We start from the raw sequence: 18,661 nt of genomic DNA, 5'->3' as shown, positions 1-18,661 counted from the left end.
CTTCTGTTTTCTGTTTAATAATTCAGTGACGATATGACTTCCAGGTAAGCCCTTGTCCCGTTGTTTTCCTTCTTGACATGACGCTAATGCTCTTCCGGTTAGATTGGATCGCCTGGTCACGTGAGTGGACCCTCCCCTTGCAGGAGCCGCAAATTGGACCGTACTGATCACGTGCATATAGGTTGTTGGAGACGGGCAGCACCGCTCTGATCAGAAACACTGCCGCCCAGCAGTTGGCAGACGTGCAGAAGCAGCATCCAGATGAGTTGTTTAATCTACTCGGGCGCATCCTGCCCTATCTCAGATCCAAGTCGTGGGATACCAGGACCGCTGCCGCCAAGGCTATCGGTCTCATCGTGACGAATGCGGACATTTTTGATCCTAACCAGGACGACGGACAGGCCATCAAGAAGGCCGAAGATGACGACGACTACGACGATGGCGTGGAGATTAAATCCGAAGAGCAGCAGCCGCCATCACCGGACGAGCCGCTGCTTCAGCTGGATCGCCTGGATATTACCTCCATCTTAAAGTTTGGTAAGCGGCTACTGGGTAGTGCCGGCAAGGAGTATGAGTATTCGCTGGGTGCTATGGACCCAGCCTCGCGGCTGAAGCACCAGAAGAAGACTTTGATTTCGCGACTCGGTTTGGCAGGGGAGTACATCGAGGAGGACCTGATCGACGATACCGACTTGGTTTCGAAACCGGCAGCACCGACACCCAAAATCGATACTTCCGTGGCCCGGGACACCAGCTTGCAGAGTGCTGCTCCTAAGACTCTACCGTCACCAAATGAACCCGCCAACGGGGAAGAGCCAGGATTGAGCAAGCGGCAGTTGAACCAGCTAAAACGGAAGAACAAACAGAGTGCTAAGATGGGTGCCAACAAAGTCCGTGTCGTTGATTTGGGTGCTCGAAGGCCATCGGAAAATGTTACGACACCTTCAGTTACGACTCCCCACCCTGTTAAGACAGAGAATGGCGAGAACGGCGAATCGAAGAACGACTACTTCTCTCTCGAGCGACCAGAGGGCGATGATGACTCGAAGCTTGTCACCGAGTTCAAGGGAGCCGATGCCCCCGAGAAGCCGCTACTGCAGCCTGAAACGACAGAGGATGGCGAAAACCCTGGATGGCCATTCGAGCACATGTGTGACTTTTTGATGGTGGATATTTTTGATCCGAACTGGGAAGTTCGCCACGGTGCGGCCATGGCCCTTCGAGAAGTAATTCGTGTCCAGGGTGCTGGTGCCGGGCGCATGGACGGAAAGAGTAGATCAGAAAACGATGTTCTGAATCGTAAATGGTTAGATGACCTAGCTTGTCGTCTTCTCTGTGTGCTCATGCTCGATCGTTTCGGGGATTACATCTCAGATAATGTCGTTGCGCCTATTCGCGAAACAGTGGGCCAGACATTGGGTGCTCTTCTATCACAATTGCCATCTCGGTCTGTCGTCTCCGTTTACAGATGCCTCTACCGGATCGTCATGCAAACCGACCTAGGTCTCGATCGCCCGATCTGGGAAGTGTGCCATGGTGGTATGATTGGCCTGAGGTATTTGGTGGCGGTCCGCAAAGACTTGCTCGTCAAGGACTCAAAGCTTATGGATGGTGTTCTGAAGGCGGTCATGAAGGGCCTGGGCGATTTCGATGACGACGTTCGTGCAGTGAGTGCTGCTACGCTTGTTCCGATTGCGGAGGAATTCGTCACTTCTCGTCCTGGCACTCTGGGTCTCTTGATGAATATTGTCTGGGACTGCCTTTCCAACTTGCAGGATGACCTTAGCGCCAGTACAGGATCTGTCATGGATCTTCTCGCGAAGCTTTGCACGTTCCGCCAGGTTTTGGATGCAATGAAAGCAAACGCTGCCGATGACCCCGAGTCCTCATTTGGCAAACTGGTTCCTCGTCTTTACCCCTTCTTACGGCATACCATTACAAGCGTCCGCTCCGCTGTTCTTCGAGCTCTTATGACTTTCTTACAACTGGAAGGCGAGGGTACAAACGACTGGGTAGATGGCAAAGTGTTGCGATTGATCTTCCAGAACCTGCTGGTGGAGCGCAACGAGGGCGTGTTGAAGCTGTCGCTCCAGGTCTGGTCAGAGTTGCTCAAAGCTCTGGAGAGCCGTGGGTCTTTCAAGTCGGATACCGAACTTCTGGGCCAGATTACACCGCTTATTACCCTGACCATGGGTCCTTTCGGTGTCCCCCGCTACCCTATCGCCATGAATGCTTCGCTCTTCATCAAACCCTCCGGTCTGCCTTTCCCGATGAGCGCTTCTGCTCCAGCAAAATCCTCTCCAAGCGCCAACAACGTCAACACGGAGGCACCGACAAAGGGGCGTAGGCGCAAATCAGAGAAAAAGGAAGCAGCCGCAGCCGCAGCAGCTCCACCTCCTCCACCATCGGCCCATAATGTCGACGGGCATATGCTGCAAGGTGACATCGACTTGGTTGGTACCGATACAATGCTCAGGTCGAAGATTTACGCGGCCAAGGCACTCGGCCACCTGCTATACTTCTGGGATAAGAACGAGCTGCAGGATCTCTGGCAATCTATCATCGATGGGCTCAGCTTTACCGCATCTACTTCGCAGCTTTCGTCGGCCATGGTTGTTGAGGAATACGCCAGACATGCGGGACCTAGTAGCAAGTTTACTCCTACCCTGTGCGAGCGCGTGCGTCCAATCCTCGAAGGAGAACGCCCCTTGTGGTACAGCGACATTGCATGCTATTTGCATGTTGCTCGTGCTCAGTGCCACTCCTTGCTCAATGCATTTAGAGATCATGCACACGTTCCTTCCTCAAGACTTCCGACTCTTGCTGTTATTGTCCAGGGCGATGCCGAGGCTGGTCCCAGCGCGTTCTCTTTGTCGGACGCTGAGAAGGTGGTTAGTGCTGATTTCGAGCGGTTGAAGAAGAGCCTAACTCCCGCTCAACGTGTCACTGCTCTTCAAGTATTGAACGACACTCGTGCAACTGCTGAAGCTGCTATTAATGAGGCTAGAAACGTTAGATTGCAGAGAGACTTGCGTGTTCGAGCCGCAGCTGCAGGTGCGCTGGTTGCTTTGCAGGACATTCCCAAGAAGCCTGGTCATATAATCAAGGGAATGATGGACAGCATTAAGAGCGAAGAGAACGCAGAGCTCCAGCAACGTTCTGCCACTGCAGTTGCTTCTCTGGTTGAATACTATACAAAGGCTACGAAGCGTGGCCCGGTGGATAAGGTCATTGGAAACTTGGTTAAATACTGCTGCGTTGACACTTCCGAAACCCCCGAATTCCACCACAATGCCAACCTTGAGCGGTCAATTCTATCCCTCCGCAAGGAAGAGGACCGGCGGGATCACCCAGACGCTGCCAAATTCGAAAGGGAGGCCAAGGAGGCGAGAATTATGCGCAGGGGTGCCAAGGAGGCTCTGGAACAGCTCACTGTTAAATTCGGAGCTGACCTTTTGAACAAAGTCCCCAACCTTGCCTCGTTGGTTGAACGGCCACTACGAGATGCACTTACCGGCGACGAGCTTCCGCAGAATATTCACGACCCAGACAACGAGCTCGGCCAGGAGATCGTGGACGGTTTATCTACACTACGTGCCCTTCTTCCCAAGTTCCACACTGGGCTTTATCCTTGGGTCGTCGATCTCATGCCTATTATCGCCAAAGCGCTTCGATGCCGCTTGTCTGTTATCCGATACGCTGCTGCAAAATGTTTTGCCACTGTTTGCAGTGTCATCAGTGTCGAGGGTATGACTATGCTGGTGGAGAAAGTGCTGCCTACTATAAATGATACGCTGGACGTGCACAAACGCCAAGGAGTCGTCGAGTGTATCTATCACTTGATCCATGTCATGGAGGATGGAATTTTGCCATATGTTATCTTCCTCGTCGTCCCTGTTCTCGGCAGAATGAGCGATTCAGATAATGATGTGAGACTGTTAGCCACAACATCATTTGCCACATTGGTTAAACTTGTACCCTTGGAAGCTGGAATACCAGACCCTCCCGGTCTTTCGGAGGAGCTGTTGAAGGGACGTGACCGTGAAAGAAACTTCATGTCTCAGATGCTGGATCCCCGAAAGGTGGAGGAATTCAAGATGCCCATCGCAATCAAGGCCGAGCTTAGACCCTACCAACAGGATGGTGTTAACTGGCTTGCTTTCCTCAATCGCTACAATTTGCACGGTATTCTTTGCGACGACATGGGTCTTGGTAAAACCCTTCAGACCATTTGCATTGTCGCCAGTGATCACCATATCAGAGCCGATGAATATGCTCGCACGCAGAAACCGGAATTTAGAAAGGCCCCATCCTTGATTATCTGCCCGCCCTCGCTTTCTGGACACTGGCAGCAAGAGGTTAAGCAATACGCTCCATTCCTCAACTGCGTTGCCTATGTTGGCCCTCCCGCCGAGCGTTCACGGTTGCAAGGTGCCCTTGACGATGCCGACATTGTTGTGACTTCTTATGATATTGCTAGAAACGATAATGATGTGCTGAACCCGATTAACTGGAACTACTGTGTCCTGGATGAGGGTCACCTCATTAAGAACCCCAAGGCAAAGGTCACACTAGCAGTCAAGCGTCTCCCCAGTAACCACCGTTTAATCCTCTCTGGAACTCCTATTCAGAACAACGTGCTGGAGCTTTGGTCCTTGTTTGACTTCCTGATGCCCGGATTCCTTGGTACCGAAAAGGTTTTCTTGGACCGATTCGCCAAGCCAATCGCGGCAAGCCGATTTAGCAAGTCGTCATCCAAGGAGCAGGAGGCAGGCGCACTGGCAATCGAAGCATTGCACAAACAAGTCCTTCCGTTCTTGCTCCGACGTCTGAAGGAGGAGGTGCTCAATGATCTGCCACCAAAGATCATCCAGAACTACTACTGTGACCCAAGTGAGCTCCAGAAGAAACTGTTCGAGACATTCACCAAGAAGGAGCAAAAGAATCTTGCGGAGAAGGTTGGAAGCTCCGAAAAATCCGACAAGGAGCACATCTTCCAAGCTTTGCAGTACATGCGCCGTCTTTGTAACTCTCCTGCGCTGGTCGTCAAGGAAGGGCACAAGCAGTACAACGAAGTCCAAAACTACCTTACCAACAAGAACTCACATGTCCGGGATGTCTCGCATGCGCCTAAGCTTAGTGCCTTACGCGATTTGCTTCTCGACTGTGGTATCGGTGTCAACCCTTCGTCTGGAGGCGAGTTGGATCCTGGCGCTAGCTACGTGAGCCCCCACAGAGCTCTGGTATTCTGCCAGATGAAAGAGATGCTTGATATCGTGCAGACAGAGGTTTTCCGAAAACTGCTCCCATCTGTTCAGTACTTGCGTTTGGATGGTGGTGTCGAAGCTACCAAGCGCCAGGATATTGTCAACAAATTTAACTCGGATCCTAGTTACGACGTGTTACTGCTGACCACGAGTGTTGGTGGACTGGGTCTGAACCTTACTGGTGCCGATACTGTCATTTTCGTGGAGCACGACTGGAACCCTCAGAAGGATATCCAAGCCATGGACCGAGCTCATCGTATTGGTCAGAAGAAGGTGGTTAATGTTTACCGATTGATCACTCGGGGTACTTTGGAAGAGAAGATCTTGAAGTAAGTCTTGTCCCCCATTTAGCATAATTCTTTCCAGTTACCCAAGTACTAACGCATTTGCTTCTAGTCTCCAACGCTTCAAGATCGACGTGGCTTCTACGGTGGTCAATCAACAAAACGCCGGTTTAGGTACAATGGACACAGATCAACTACTAGATCTATTCAATCTCGGCGAAACAGCCGAAAGTGCCGAGAAACCTTCAGACGCGGCCGGCAACGAGGTTGACATGGTGGACATTGACGGCGAGGTCAAGGAGAAGGGCAAGAAGGGCTGGCTCGACGATCTAGGCGAGCTCTGGGACGACCGACAATACCAGGAAGAATACAACCTGGATTCATTCCTGGCCACCATGAAAGGATGATGATCATCACCAACCCAGCATATGAACTGTCATGGTTTTAATCAACTAATTCCTAATCTCTACCAACCCCGAAACAAAAATACACGGAAAAAACGGTGGAGTCGGTTTTCTACAGGAGTTATTGGAGAGGAAGGGGGAATCGGATCATTTTAGAGACGTCAGCCATGTGATGCATGAATGACTCCCTTGTCTATTTTATTTCACTTTTATTCTTTTATTTCTTTTCTTTTCTCTTTTCCTTTCTTTTCTTACCCCACCTTTTACTTTTATTCTCCAGATCGGGGACAGCAGCAGCAGCATGACGGCGTTTCAATCCCCACCTATTGGCGTTAGAAGAAACTGGACTGGACTGGAACTGATTGATTGAATCATTGATTGAACGAATGCCTCGGAGCAAACGAAGAACACATTAAAAAACAAATCAAGAAAGAAAGATTAAAAAAAAGGGACAGGGAATGGAATGGATGGATGGGGACAAGGAAGGACCCTTGAATTCAACTCATGCTGCTAATGCGATGCGATGCTATGTTTTTACTATTTGTTTTTTCTACTCTTTTTCTATCTTTTTTTTTTTCTTCCTTTTAACCCAGTGTATTTTATGATGGACTTGTACATATACTTGCTTACCTCACTCTTATTATACTGTTTTTCTAAAAGACTGGTTGATCGAGATCATTTCTCTTCCTGCTCAAATAGCCGCTACGGATAAATACTTGTCGTAGAAACTGGCCAAGTGTAGAAAAAATCAACATCATTCAATTCCACAGTTTATCATAAAACAAACAACAGATGTGGTTATCATTAATTCAAGTTCAAGTTCAACTCGAAGTCGAAGTCGACAAAAAGGAAATAGATACAAAAGAAAGCATCCAAGAACAAAGAATTGAAACATAAAAGACAGAACGCCATTGCCAGGTAATTCCTTTCATACCAGATGCATCCAAGCGCCAGTCTTTCCTAACATTTGAACAAGAAAGAAAAAAGAGAGAAAAGAAAAGAAAAAGAGAAAAACAAAGACCAGCCCCAGAGATCAATTAAATACACAAACACACCCACAACCTTGGACGTCTTGCGGCCCTTGATAGATTGTATGAAAAAGGAAGATGTGTAGAAGAAATGAAGTCGGCCATCTTATGTGCACCTCAACAATTGTAAATGCAAACTTGAGTAATTCGCCCATAAGTAGGCAAAACAGAATTTACAGATTCACTGCTCAATCCTTAAGATCGGCCCTTGGGTTTGGCGAGCATGTGCAAACGGCTGAGGCTGAGCACACCCCTGTTCCTTTGTCTCGCGCTCGCAGGGGTTCCAGCGGCTGAGCCCGAGGTCTTTCGAAGGGGCGTGTTCGTAGTGCGAACCTTCACGGGGCTGGGAGTAGGGGCCTTGTGCTGAATTGGAGTGTTCATCTTGACTCTCTTCGCGCTGCGCTCGTCAGTGGGGTCCGCAGGAGGCACATTCTCCGAGTCAGCTTCATCATCCGTCTCTGAACGCTGTCTCTTCTTGTTGCCAATGCCATGAAGCACACCAGAGATCTCAGGAACAGGAGTAGCTTTAGGGGCGACGTCGGAAGGACGGACTTGACGGATTGTTGGAGTTTTCTGTTTGCTAGGAGCAGACTGCGCAGCGGCCGACTCCTTCTCCGGTGTCAAAGTTGGCAGAGTGGGATAAACCACATCGGACGAAACTGGCTGAGCGGTGGGAATCTTGGACGGCGAAGGAGATGCCTGAGCCAGCTCATAGGGAGATTTGGTGCACGGTGTAAACACGACGCGCTTCTTAGGCGACGGGGTCTGAGTTGGCTCTTCAGTGGGAGTGCCTTCCCTGGCCCCACCCAAGAGGAGATTTGAACTGAAGTCGGGGGCTGCCGCGTGGGTTCCGGCGGCAATCTTAGCCGGGTCCCGGGAGAACAAGGGCTGGCGGTGACGAAGAATTGATTTGAGACCACTCAGCGTTGGCAAGTTGCTCTTAAGCCGAGGGTTGAAATCGGTGCGAGGAGTGCGAGGGGAGGCAACAGTCTTTCCGGCCGGAGACTGAGTCAACGAAGGAATCATGGAGGCCCTGGATGGCCTGACAGTTGCAGACGAGAGCCGGGCGGCGGAGGATTTTGTTGGGGTCATGAGGGAGCTGCGGGCTGCAGGCCTGGGGCGTGCAATGGCAGACTTAGGGGTGGGCTTCGGTGTAGGCTTCGGCGCATTTTCTTCCTTGGATGCCGGACGACGGGTAGAAGTGTCATCGGTCTTGTCGTGCTTGACACGCTTAGCACCAGACGCTGCCGGTGCCGAAGGCTTAACAGCCGATTTGGAAGGCGAATTCTGACTGTCGGGCTCGTCGAGGCGCGCCTTGGAGTTGGTCCGCTTAAGAGTCTTGCCCTGAACGGGCTGGAAGCGACCGGGTGTGGCTCTGAACGCGGATGCGTGTCCGGCAATAGAATCCATCTTCTTAAACTCGGCCATATGAGCATTGCTGAAACGACTAGTTTTGCCCATAGGCTTCGCGATCTTTCGGTTTTCACCCTGCTGTTCCTGGGAAGTTTCATTTCCCTTGTCGAGGACCATCTGGGACTTGATTCGGGCGACATCTTCACGGACGCTCTCCATCAGCTTCTTGGCCTCGTCGCTTAGCTCGGACTCCTGGCAGGCGAACTTGAAGTCGAAGCCGGGAGTACCATACTGGCTGGCAGGAGAAGCCCTTGATTTGGTCGGAGTGTTCTGGGCGATGTTTTCTTTGATAATGTTTCCATTGGCGTCTCTCTGAACGGGGTTGAAGCCGAGTATCAATCCCGAGTCCGCCTGCTTGGTGGTACTCTGGTGCACCTTGCTTGGGTGCATGAAATTGTGGGAGGGACGAGAAACGGCAGCACTGGTGGGAGTTTTGGCACCGGCAGATTTCTTTTCGCTGATGGCATTGGGAGTTTTGTTGTTGGGAGTCTTGGTACCAGCCTGCTCGCTGGGCGTTTTGTTGGGGGTTTTGCTACTGACATTCTTGTCGCTGGGAGTTTTGGCGCTGGGAGTTCTGGTAACCGTGGGTCTCTTTTCACTGGCAGCAGTGGGAGTCTTGTTAATGGAAGTCTTATCGCTTGGAGTCTTGACAGGAGTCTGGACGGTAGTGGGCGCTTGGACGTCGGGCGTCTCGTCGCGCTCCATGACGGCGGAGAGTTTGTTGACTTGTTCAGGCTGAGGCTGAGGCTCCTGCAATTACAAAAAAAAGAAGACAAAATTGATTAGTTTGATCGATAATAAAGCAAGGATATTGAAGCGATGGTGAAACGCAAACCCAACCTGACAATGTCGAGGCGTTGCTGGGTCAGAAGGTGGGATGATGATGATTTGTGTGTGCGTTGGAATGGATGATGTGCCATACCTCGGAGGCCTGGGTGCGTCGCAGACGGGCGGAACGGCGAACCGCCATTTTGAAATCGGGCAATTGCGAGGAGAAGAATCGATGGAAAGATGGAGATGGAAACAAAGCGATCGATGGGCGTTGGGCGAGGAGGCGACGAAGGGATTGACGATGGAGCAAGGGAGACGAGGCGAAATAAACAGTAAACAAAAGCGCAGGCGGTGAGCGGCCCTTTGACGTCAACCGCTTATCGCCATCAGCTTCTTCTACGACGATCTCTATTTCTTTGTCATTTCAGATTATTATTATTGTTATCATCATCAATTACTTTATAATCTAAGTTTAATCTGTGTCTAGTATTACAGTCCAAATGGATACGTCTCTCCCTTGCCCAGTGGCGTCGCGGGCTGGATGCTCTCCAACGGCTTGACGGCCTCGCTCTGATCAAACCAAATCCACGCGTCGAATTGTTTATGCAAGAAAGCCTGCGAGTAATGCGAGATGCGCTCTGTTTCAGGCCGATAGATGACTCCAATAAACCGCTGCAGCCGGTTATTCTCCGCCACCAGCGCCGCTCGCAGCGCCGGGTCAATTTTCCCCTTGCGGAGATCGAGGACGAACCGCGGAATGCCCGTGTCGTGGGCCAGGATTTCCCAGCTGTCATCGCGTGAGGGGCGGATCTTCATCACTTGCATGTCGTCATCCCATTCGTGCGCGGCCGCGACAGTGCCTGTATGCGTGCCGCAGCCGAGGATGGCGACGTTGTCTTCTCCGAAGCCCTCACGGCAGAGCTGGCCGATGTTGACTTCGTTGCGACGCAAGCCCATGCTGGTGTAGCGGGCGTCGCCAACGTGCGAGTTGTGCGCCCACACGATGGCTTTGGAGCCGGGTTTGTGCTGGAAGATACGTCGCAGGGTGTCGAACATGTGCGTGTCTCGCAGCGTCCATGAGTTTGCGGAGCTGTAGTACATGGCCTTGTAATACTTTTCCGCATCCCGGACAACATGCGCATTCTGTTCGCTGCTGTGGAATTCATCGCTGTCGCGAGCATCTTCCTGCGAATACTGCAGTCTCCGATCGAGGAGGTCGCGCAGCATCTTCATTACTTGGGCTTCGCAGTCCTCCATCCCACGGAGAGACGCCAGTCCGTACGAGGTAGGATCATCAACCCAAGGCTCCAAACAGCCATACCGTCGACGAGCCATCTTGCCCGCCGCAGGATCGATTTTATCAAGATAATCAATCACCGCACGAATACTAGCCCCCATGCTGTAGAGTTCCAGTCCATAAAACCCAGCCTTCTGTTCTGCGGGAACCTTGGTGTTGCGATCACGCATCCACTCAACCAGATCCTGCATTTCACGATTCCGCCACATCCAGGTCGGAAACCGCTTAAAGGGCTCATAGTTCTTAGCCCAGCCGCCTATCTGGGCTTTGGGGCCGGGTCGCTGGCGCACGTAGCGATCAATGGCCTCGGCATCCGGCCAGTCCGCCTCCACGGCCACCATGGTATACCCATGCTGGTCGATAAGACGCTTGGTGATTTCCGCTCTGGCCGCGTAGAACTCGGAAGTCCCGTGGCTGCCATCACCCAGTAGGACGACTTTGTATTTCCCAAAGCTGTCAAAGTGCGAGGCAAAGTGAGAGTCTGAGATTGGCGGCAGCGGATGCACCGCCGTGTTAAAAAGCTCCTGGAGTTGAGTCATCGTGTCTGGGCGTAGAAATGGTATTCGCTTGAAGTATTTCATCTGTATTAATTGAGATATAATCGATTGTGATCCCCATCTCAACTTCAGATGGATATAAGACCAAGAGGCAAACAATGAGATCATATCCCCGTCAACCCTAAATCATGATGATGCCGAACCAACACACCCAAACAACAAAACAAGAACCCAAGCCAACATTACCGAAAGCAACAAAGCAATTCAATGCAATTTCTCAAATCCATCTCCACAAAAATTCCATCCAAACCCCTAACCAGAACTTACACGCCCACCATGGCAACCCCAATCTACAGCCCCTCCCCCCGCCTCGACCGCTTCCAAAGCGCCCTCGAATCCCTCTACGGCAGCTTCTCCTCAATAACAAATCCATCCGCCTGGAACCCACCGGGGAAATCCGGCGGCCATCGCGGCCGATACCTCTGGACCGACGCATTCGGGGTTCTGAACCTCCTCACCATGCATAAAGAGTACATGGAAGCGGGTGGGTCCGCAACAAAAGACGACGATCGGTATCTCGTTCTTGCGAAGAGACTAGTCGAGACAGTACACAGTGTGCTGGGGCGTACGCGTGATGGAATAGCCCGACTTCCTCGCGCAACGGAGAAGAATCCACTAGGCGGGGGGTTGAGGATAGGGAAAGATGAAGAACGGGGACCCGATGGCGATGGCCAGTATCATCATTATCTGACTGTGTGGATGTTTGCGCTGAATCGTCTATCCCGGGCGACGGGGGATGTGAGTTATAACCAACAAGCCGTGGCGCTGGCGAAAGCCATCCATCCGCACTTTTTTGTGAACCGCGAGTCGAAATACCCGCGCATGGTATGGAAGATGTCTGTCGATTTGACCGTGCCGTTGGTGGGTTCAGAGGGGAATCTGGACCCGCTTGATGGGTTTGTAGTGTATCGACTGTTGCAGGCGACGGCGAAAGAAGCAGGCGAGGGTGAAGTGCTGGCAGAGGAGATTCGAGACTACCAACGCGTGATGGACAGAAAAGGCGAACATTTCGTATCGACTGATCCACTAGATCTAGGAATGACAATGTGGACGGTGCATTGGTTCTCCGAGAAAGAAGAATGGGCGGCTCGGCTGGCAGGAAGATGCTTTGAACAGATCTGTATACCACCATCACCATCTCCTCTCACAAAACCCTAAACTAACATGTACCAGACAACCTCTTCGAAATAAACCGCTACCTAGACCGCAACATCAAACACCGTCTCGCATTCCGCGAATTCGGCACCTGCATGGGCATCCAGTGTCAGACAGAGCAGCCAAGCGAGAAAGAGCGCGCGGTGGACCTGAAGGTGTATGCGGATGCCATCATCACCGCGTGGGATCCGTATATGGAGTTGTCCATTTCGTCTGATTTGACACCGCTTGATTTGAGGCCTATCACGAGGGTGATGTATGCGTCTGCGTTGATTCCGGGTGGTGAGTTTTACTGCCTTGTAGTAGAGTATGAGATACTGACGATGGCAGCGTTTAAAAGTGGTTATTTTGGCCCAGAGCCAGAATCGACGTGGAAAGAGTAGCAGTGAAATAAAAAGTTATTCACACATTACATCATTGGCCAGTAGTAGTAGGCGATAGCAACATTTGTAGCGCAGGTCTATATTCACTCCTCATAGTCCTATTCCTGAATCTGTACCCAAACCACCTTGAAGCTTACCACCATCCCCCAAACGACTCCCCGAGGAGAGAGAGCAAGAGCAAACCCCGAATCATCACAAAGTCGTCTCTGCAAAGAGGTTCAACAGCGAAGAAGAATTCTCTACCTTCGTCCTGGATGTCATAGACACGGCCAATAGCTACAAGGAGCTTGTTTTTCGGATGTAGCTACGCCCTGAGGGAAGAAAGTCGTTGATTTTTTGAATAAAAATATCGAGCGAAGACCAGGGAGGTAAGGTAGATGGACCTTTCATTCTCCTAATAATTTCATTTGGCTAAAAACCCCTGTAGAAAGAAGTACAGTTCAAGCACAAAAGTGTTCTGGGTACGCGTGATGCCGACGTATCTACTCGACTGCCACCAATCGTGGTATCGAGAACAAGAGAATATCTGGAGATAGACTGGCCTGTTAACCCGTGACGAGAAAAGATACTTGCGGTCTACAGCTGGTACCAGTAGGTTTCTCATTGAACGCATTAGCTTATAGGCGTTCTCGCTGACATTTGCAGCAATTGACTTCGTACACGGCGATTATGTCGGTTCGAGAAAGGAACCAGACCCTCTCATCCGCCCCAGTGGATAGAGGCTCCCCACAGTCGTGATGGAATCAGGGTGGAGTGAGTCGTGGTCCAGGCTAGAAGACGACGTGAATCTTTGGCTTGTGGGAGGAAATGGAACGGTCATGGCAGTTATTTTGTTGAAATGGGGGGAAAGTCGAGCTCTAATTTTGTTGCGGGGTCTGCTGAGGTATATTCTCTTGATACCAACGGTATCCCAATCCTTGGGCAAACTGAGGTATGCTTCATATATCCACTCGCTCTTGTGAAGGTGATAATTGATGGTGGCTAGCAAATCTTCCCTGTGCCACAGGGCCAGGGCCAGAACATTAGACTCGCTCGCCGCACATTTTTTGGACCAAATGCTTTCCCAGGGCGCAATTCACAAGAGCCATTTCTACTGGACCTTGATATTCTTCGAGAACATGCAAAAGAAGCAATGGGGTTTATGAATCTTGTACCTGCTTGAGTTGTATGTGTATTCGTATTAGGCATCCAATAAGTAGTTTGCTATGTTGTACATTCTATCTGTATTATCAACCCGAAATCATATTAATCCACGACACCGTCTATCCAATGTTTATACTCCCGGGGTTCCCACGATATCTCTCCATGGGGCAACAGTCCTCGGAAGGATATATATGATATACAAAGTGCCCAATGCGATAGACAGACCAGTCCACTAGAAGATATTAGCAAAAGATCAACCAGACCAGGGAGGAAATGCAGCTCACCTTCTCCAACCACGTATGGAACCAAATCGAAGTCATAAAAAGCATCCACCATCCCAAACCAGCAACACCCCCAGCAAACCGCAATGACCAAACACTCAAAACCCCCTGCTCACCCTCGTCCTCACCCTCACCATCCTTCTTCTCCTTACCCCCATTCTCAATAGCCTCAGCACCATTCATGACAACCCCCCAAACCTCAAACCCCAACATCGCCGTCGCCAAAACCAACATAAACACATGCCCACTCACATCATGCCCACCAGCCCAAACACCCCCTGCAGCCTTACAAGCACTAGCCGTAAACAGCGTCTCAAGACTCGAAACCGGCGTATCCGGCGCCAAAACCTTCTGCACCGCCCTCTCGCATTTCCCCCCCGTAACCACAAACCCGCGGTCGATTATCGGCGGCCCAAAAAACCACTGCGTCGTGAGATACCACACTGCCGTCGCGAGCGAGTACCGCAGCGCCGTCTGCGCGACTCTGCGCGAGCGCTGGCTACTCGGGGCCGTGTACGCCTTCTGCGAGACAAGCAGCGACGCAAACGCGAGCGTCGTCCATAGCCAGCCGATTTTGACAAAGTAGAGGTTGAAAATGTTGTTTTTGCGGGCGAAGTAGTTGACGGGATTGGGTGTGCTTGCGGCGAGGGCGTCGACGTGCTCGTGTGGGCGATCTCGGGAGCCTTGCGCTGTTGGCGAGATGATTGAGAATAGTGATCCCACTAGTAATGTGATGGGGTAGAGGAGGAGGACGGCGGTTGGGGGTGTCGTTGCTATGGAGGGAGGTGATTTTCTGGCGGGAGAGGCCATGTTTTTTGGTTTTCGATTTTCGTCGTTCTTTTTCTCCGTTGGTGTGTGGATAGGGAGAGAAAAGAGAGAGCAATTGACGAAAGATATATACACGCAGTAATTAGAGGATCACGAGGCCACACTACTGCATGCCATGGAGTTGTTGGAGGTGTCGATGATGGAGGAGGGATGGATGGATCGTTGTTGTTGCGGACTTGAAGCCGGTCGTCCTGTGGAGGGAAAAATGACGTCGGCACCGCTCGGCACGCCTCGGTTCAACACCGCCATTTGAACAGGATTTCATGACTTACAGCATATCTATGCTGTGCGACGTGCATCTTTGGGTAAAGAATATTATTGGATCAGCTATGCTGCCTGTCTAAACTAACTATACCAACTTGTTTGTTCCAATGTCATTAAACCTATTATCATCAAAAGCGACACAACCCTGTCTGTACATCTAAGGACGAAAAGCAAATGCCTGTACAACCAACTCGGTCGCCCCGGTCTTCGTTATATAGTCTACTGAACGGTGGGAAGCTTGGCCTTGAGGGGCAGGTTCCGCGAAGAGCTGCCCACGTACACCTTCTTCGCGCTCTTCGTGATGGTCCAGTCTTGCGCCGCAACGTCCCAGTTGGCGAGGTCACGGCGGGTAAGAGTCGTCTTCCACACTGCCTGCTTTCCAGCCTCGATGTGGAGACGGTCGAACTGACGGAGGACAAGAACGGGGTCGTCGGCACCACCAAGGGAGACATACTACAGAAAAATTAGTATCAGATAAATAACCAGAATCAGTCAGAGAGGACTCACCAGCTGTGGGACTTCGTCACCAGCAACCTTGCCAGTGTTGGTAATAGTAGCAGAAACCTCGATGAGGTCTTCATACAGACCAGGGTTACCACCAGGGCCACCGCCGGCCGGCAGGAGCTCCTGGGCGGATCCATCGGTGGCTCCCTCGGGAATGTACTCAGAAGCCTTCATGCCATAGTTCTTCTCTCCGGACGCCGACTTCAGGTCGGTCGAGTTCAACCACGGATAAATGTAGCCGATGATGCGGTTCAGTCCCTTGGGGAACAAAAAGTCCGAGGCCTTGCCAGCCTCGCCCAGAGAAGGCGCGGCATCAGTCTTGCCAGTGGTTGGGGTGTACCGCGATGCATTCAGGGATCGAACTTCGAGGTTGGAGTAGTTGAAGGTGGTGTAACTCAGACCGTATCCGAACTCGTAGATGGGAGTCTCGTTGAACTTGTCAAATCGGCGGTAGTCAATGAAGACACCCTGGGTGAAATCTTGCTGGGGAGCGTCATTGCCGTTGTTCTGGGTGGTGAGCAGAGAAGGACCATAAGCCTCGCGAGTCTTGCCCCAGGTGAATGGGCTCTTGCCACTAGGGTTGACACGGCCGTAAAGCACATCAGCGAGAGAGTTTCCGCTTTCCTGGCCAGGCAAACCAGCCCAGACAATGGCAGTGATGTTAGGGTTGTCATACCAGTCCTTGATCAGGACCGGGCCAACAGTGTGCATGACCACAACGGTGTTGTTGCAGTTCTCAGTGACAGTCTTGATCACATTCTCGCCATTTTTCCAGAGGGTGAAGTTCTTGCGGTCACCCATGTTTCCGTCCACATTGAGGAAACCTTCTCCGGAGTCGGCATTGACAAAGACGAGAGAGATAGAGGACTGCGAAGCAATAGAAGCCATCTGCTCGAGAGCCCAGTTATCGGTCACAGCGAACACAGAGCCCTCGCCCTTGAGAACCTCGTTCTGGATGGCCTGCTCGGGAGTCACAAGGTAAGGGAATTCCGCACTACCACTGCCCCAAGCCATAGCGAGAGTACCATTGTCGCAGCCACGGTCTTCACAGCCGTTGGCACCATAGGGGTTAGCTCCGGCGTCCTCGCCCAGAATTCCGACATAGTCCTCATCACCGGTCAGGGGGAGCACGCCATTGTTCTTCAGAAGAACCGTGCTGGCCGAACCGATTTCGCGGATGACCTTGGCGTGGTTGCGGCGGACATTGACATTCCAGTTGGTCTTCTCGTATCCTTCCTGAGCAGCATAATGCGCGTATCCGAATTCTTCGGTGGTCCACGAGCTGAAGTTGGGAGGGGTGCGAACCTCATCGCGGCCCACCTTGTAGTAAGCAGCCATGATACGGACGGCCATGTCATCCACACGCCACTCGGGGACGGTGCCGTTGAGAACCGAGATGGTCAGGTTGGTTCCCCAGAAGGTGTAGGGGTCGCCCATGACAGTGTCACCAGGCATGGACATATCCAAACCAGCCAAAGCAGCGCCAACACCGCTGTGGTGTGCACCCCAATCACTCATGACAAATCCTTGGAAGCCTAGTTCAGACTTGAGGAGTTTGTTCATCAGGTAGCTGTTGGAGCAGCCATAGCTGTTGTTGATCTGGTTGTATGAGCACATGAACGCGCCGACACCAGCACGAACGGCATCAGCAAAAGGCCAGAGATACAACTCGTGCATTGTCTTGTCATCAATGTTTGAGCTCGAACTTTCAGTAATGTTGTAACCATAACCCTTAGCCTCGCCGCTTTGGCGGAAATGCTCCTGCTCATTACCGATGTAATGCTTAGCAGTAGCAATAACACCAGCATCTTGGATACCCTTGATAGTCTCCGACATCAGGAAACCAGTCAGCACAGGGTCGGGAGCGAAACCCTCCCAGTTTCGACCACCATCAGGGAAAGCGCCAAGGGGACCAGCGACAGGTCCCAGTTGAACATCAATGCCCTTGTCACGGAATTCCTCGCCCATTGCCTTACCACGGAGGTAGGCAAGCTTTTTGTCCCAGGTTGCAGCAACGTTGAGGCCGGAGGGGAAGCCGGAGGAGTGGTCGCCTGAATGAAATCATCGTCAGTAAGAAGTAAATAAGATCTTGATGAGACGTCATACCAAAACGAATACCCAGGGGAGAATCCTGCAAACAAATACCCCAGAATCCAAGTCTGCAATTGCATCGTCAACAGCCCGCTCTCTCCACTGCTGTAAGCAGGAATTCAACCTACCTAGAAACTTCGCCCGTCTCACCAACACATCTCTCTTGCTGCCAGCTTGAACAAGGTTAGCAATGACCGTCCCAGAAAACCTTCAGTCGTAAACCTACCCAGAACCAGTTGTAAGGTTGACCTTCTCAGCCAAGGTCAAGTTCGAAACAAACTCGACAGCGCGCTTGTACGAGTCTGCCCATTCACCCTCACCGTTTGCCCACGGAGAGGGGTAGAAGGGAGGGGAGAATGCCAGGTCATCCTAGACAGAGCTGTTAGAAAGCCATTGGGGCCTATCCAGAGGCATCGCGACACCGTACCTTGGCACTGACCACGGAGGCAGCCGTAAGAGCGGCTACCTCCAACCAACCGAACCTCATGATTGCGAGGGGAGAAGAGCAAAAACAAATATACTAAGCCGATCCGTTACACAACCAAGGCAGGATCAAAATGGCTGATGAGAGGTGGATGGGTAGACAAAACAAAGAGAGAAAGAGACTACCCAGATAGGGGGAAAGGGGAAGCTATATAGTGCTTCGCAAAGAGACAGAATAGAAGAGGAGAAAATAATAAAATAAAAAGCAAAGAAATAATCCGACGTCACAGCAAGTACAGACCCTCGCATGCAGCACAAGGTTTACTGTTCCAGATCCCTCCGAAACTAGCAGTCAGGTCAATAGAGCGGATCAACAAGCAGAAAGGGTAACGCCACAGTCCGAGTCCAGTCGGGCCGGCTATATGGGTTGTTTTTTACACATAATGTGTATTATGGATACGGGATATTTGATTCATCGGTGTGTTGATGCTGGATTCCCCGCAACCGGAGCTGTTGAGCTGGAGATGAAAAGAGAAAGTTGTTGCGGAGAGAGAGGAAATTCGGGGTA

The 18,661-nt window shown here is 51.4% G+C and overlaps 6 protein-coding genes across 6 annotated transcripts; 2 read left to right on the top strand and 4 right to left on the bottom strand.

Annotated features, from left to right (window-relative positions):
• Positions 1-33: 33 nt before the first annotated feature.
• On the top strand, positions 34-5,958 carry ASPWEDRAFT_170102 (DNA-binding ATPase; the record flags this gene model as incomplete). The annotated part of the gene is made up of 4 exons (XM_040830565.1): positions 34-44; positions 103-120; positions 182-5,596; positions 5,664-5,958. 4 exons carry the CDS (start codon positions 34-36, stop codon positions 5,956-5,958), a joined length of 5,739 nt encoding a protein of 1,912 aa, XP_040690266.1.
• An 828-nt stretch (positions 5,959-6,786) lies between these two features.
• Positions 6,787-9,386, bottom strand: ASPWEDRAFT_38192 (uncharacterized protein). The gene has a single exon (XM_040834842.1). It carries the CDS (start codon positions 9,099-9,101, stop codon positions 7,179-7,181), a length of 1,923 nt encoding a protein of 640 aa, XP_040690265.1. The 5' UTR covers positions 9,102-9,386; the 3' UTR covers positions 6,787-7,178.
• Positions 9,387-9,656: 270 nt separating this feature from the next.
• On the bottom strand, positions 9,657-11,045 carry ASPWEDRAFT_152121 (putative erythromycin esterase; the record flags this gene model as incomplete). The annotated part of the gene is made up of 1 exon (XM_040829621.1): positions 9,657-11,045. The coding sequence occupies one exon, from the start codon at positions 11,043-11,045 to the stop codon at positions 9,657-9,659; it is 1,389 nt and encodes a 462-aa protein (XP_040690264.1).
• Positions 11,046-11,297: 252 nt separating this feature from the next.
• Positions 11,298-12,559, top strand: ASPWEDRAFT_26045 (uncharacterized protein; the record flags this gene model as incomplete). The annotated part of the gene is made up of 3 exons (XM_040832802.1): positions 11,298-12,141; positions 12,195-12,458; positions 12,507-12,559. 3 exons carry the CDS (start codon positions 11,298-11,300, stop codon positions 12,557-12,559), a joined length of 1,161 nt encoding a protein of 386 aa, XP_040690263.1.
• Positions 12,560-13,832: 1,273 nt separating this feature from the next.
• ASPWEDRAFT_50044 (putative inositol phospholipid biosynthesis protein Scs3) lies at positions 13,833-14,793 on the bottom strand (the record flags this gene model as incomplete). The annotated part of the gene is made up of 2 exons (XM_040837369.1): positions 13,833-13,934; positions 13,987-14,793. The coding sequence occupies 2 exons, from the start codon at positions 14,791-14,793 to the stop codon at positions 13,833-13,835; spliced, it is 909 nt and encodes a 302-aa protein (XP_040690262.1).
• Positions 14,794-15,294: 501 nt separating this feature from the next.
• ASPWEDRAFT_108100 (beta-glucosidase) lies at positions 15,295-18,157 on the bottom strand (the record flags this gene model as incomplete). The annotated part of the gene is made up of 6 exons (XM_040827944.1): positions 15,295-15,528; positions 15,583-17,630; positions 17,686-17,738; positions 17,799-17,843; positions 17,897-18,039; positions 18,098-18,157. 6 exons carry the CDS (start codon positions 18,155-18,157, stop codon positions 15,295-15,297), a joined length of 2,583 nt encoding a protein of 860 aa, XP_040690261.1.
• Positions 18,158-18,661: the final 504 nt, after the last annotated feature.

The sequence above is a fragment of the Aspergillus wentii genome (genome assembly GCF_001890725.1).
Source record: "Aspergillus wentii DTO 134E9 unplaced genomic scaffold ASPWEscaffold_3, whole genome shotgun sequence".
NCBI lineage: Eukaryota > Fungi > Ascomycota > Eurotiomycetes > Eurotiales > Aspergillaceae > Aspergillus > Aspergillus wentii.
The sequence above is the reverse complement of the archived record's forward strand: the minus strand, read 5'-3'. Positions and strand labels throughout refer to the sequence as shown.

Excerpts from the sequence above, each read along its gene's own strand:
- ASPWEDRAFT_38192 (XM_040834842.1), bottom strand. The coding sequence starts at position 9,101 with ATGGAGCGCGACGAGACGCCCGACGTCCAAGCGCCCACTACCGTCCAG.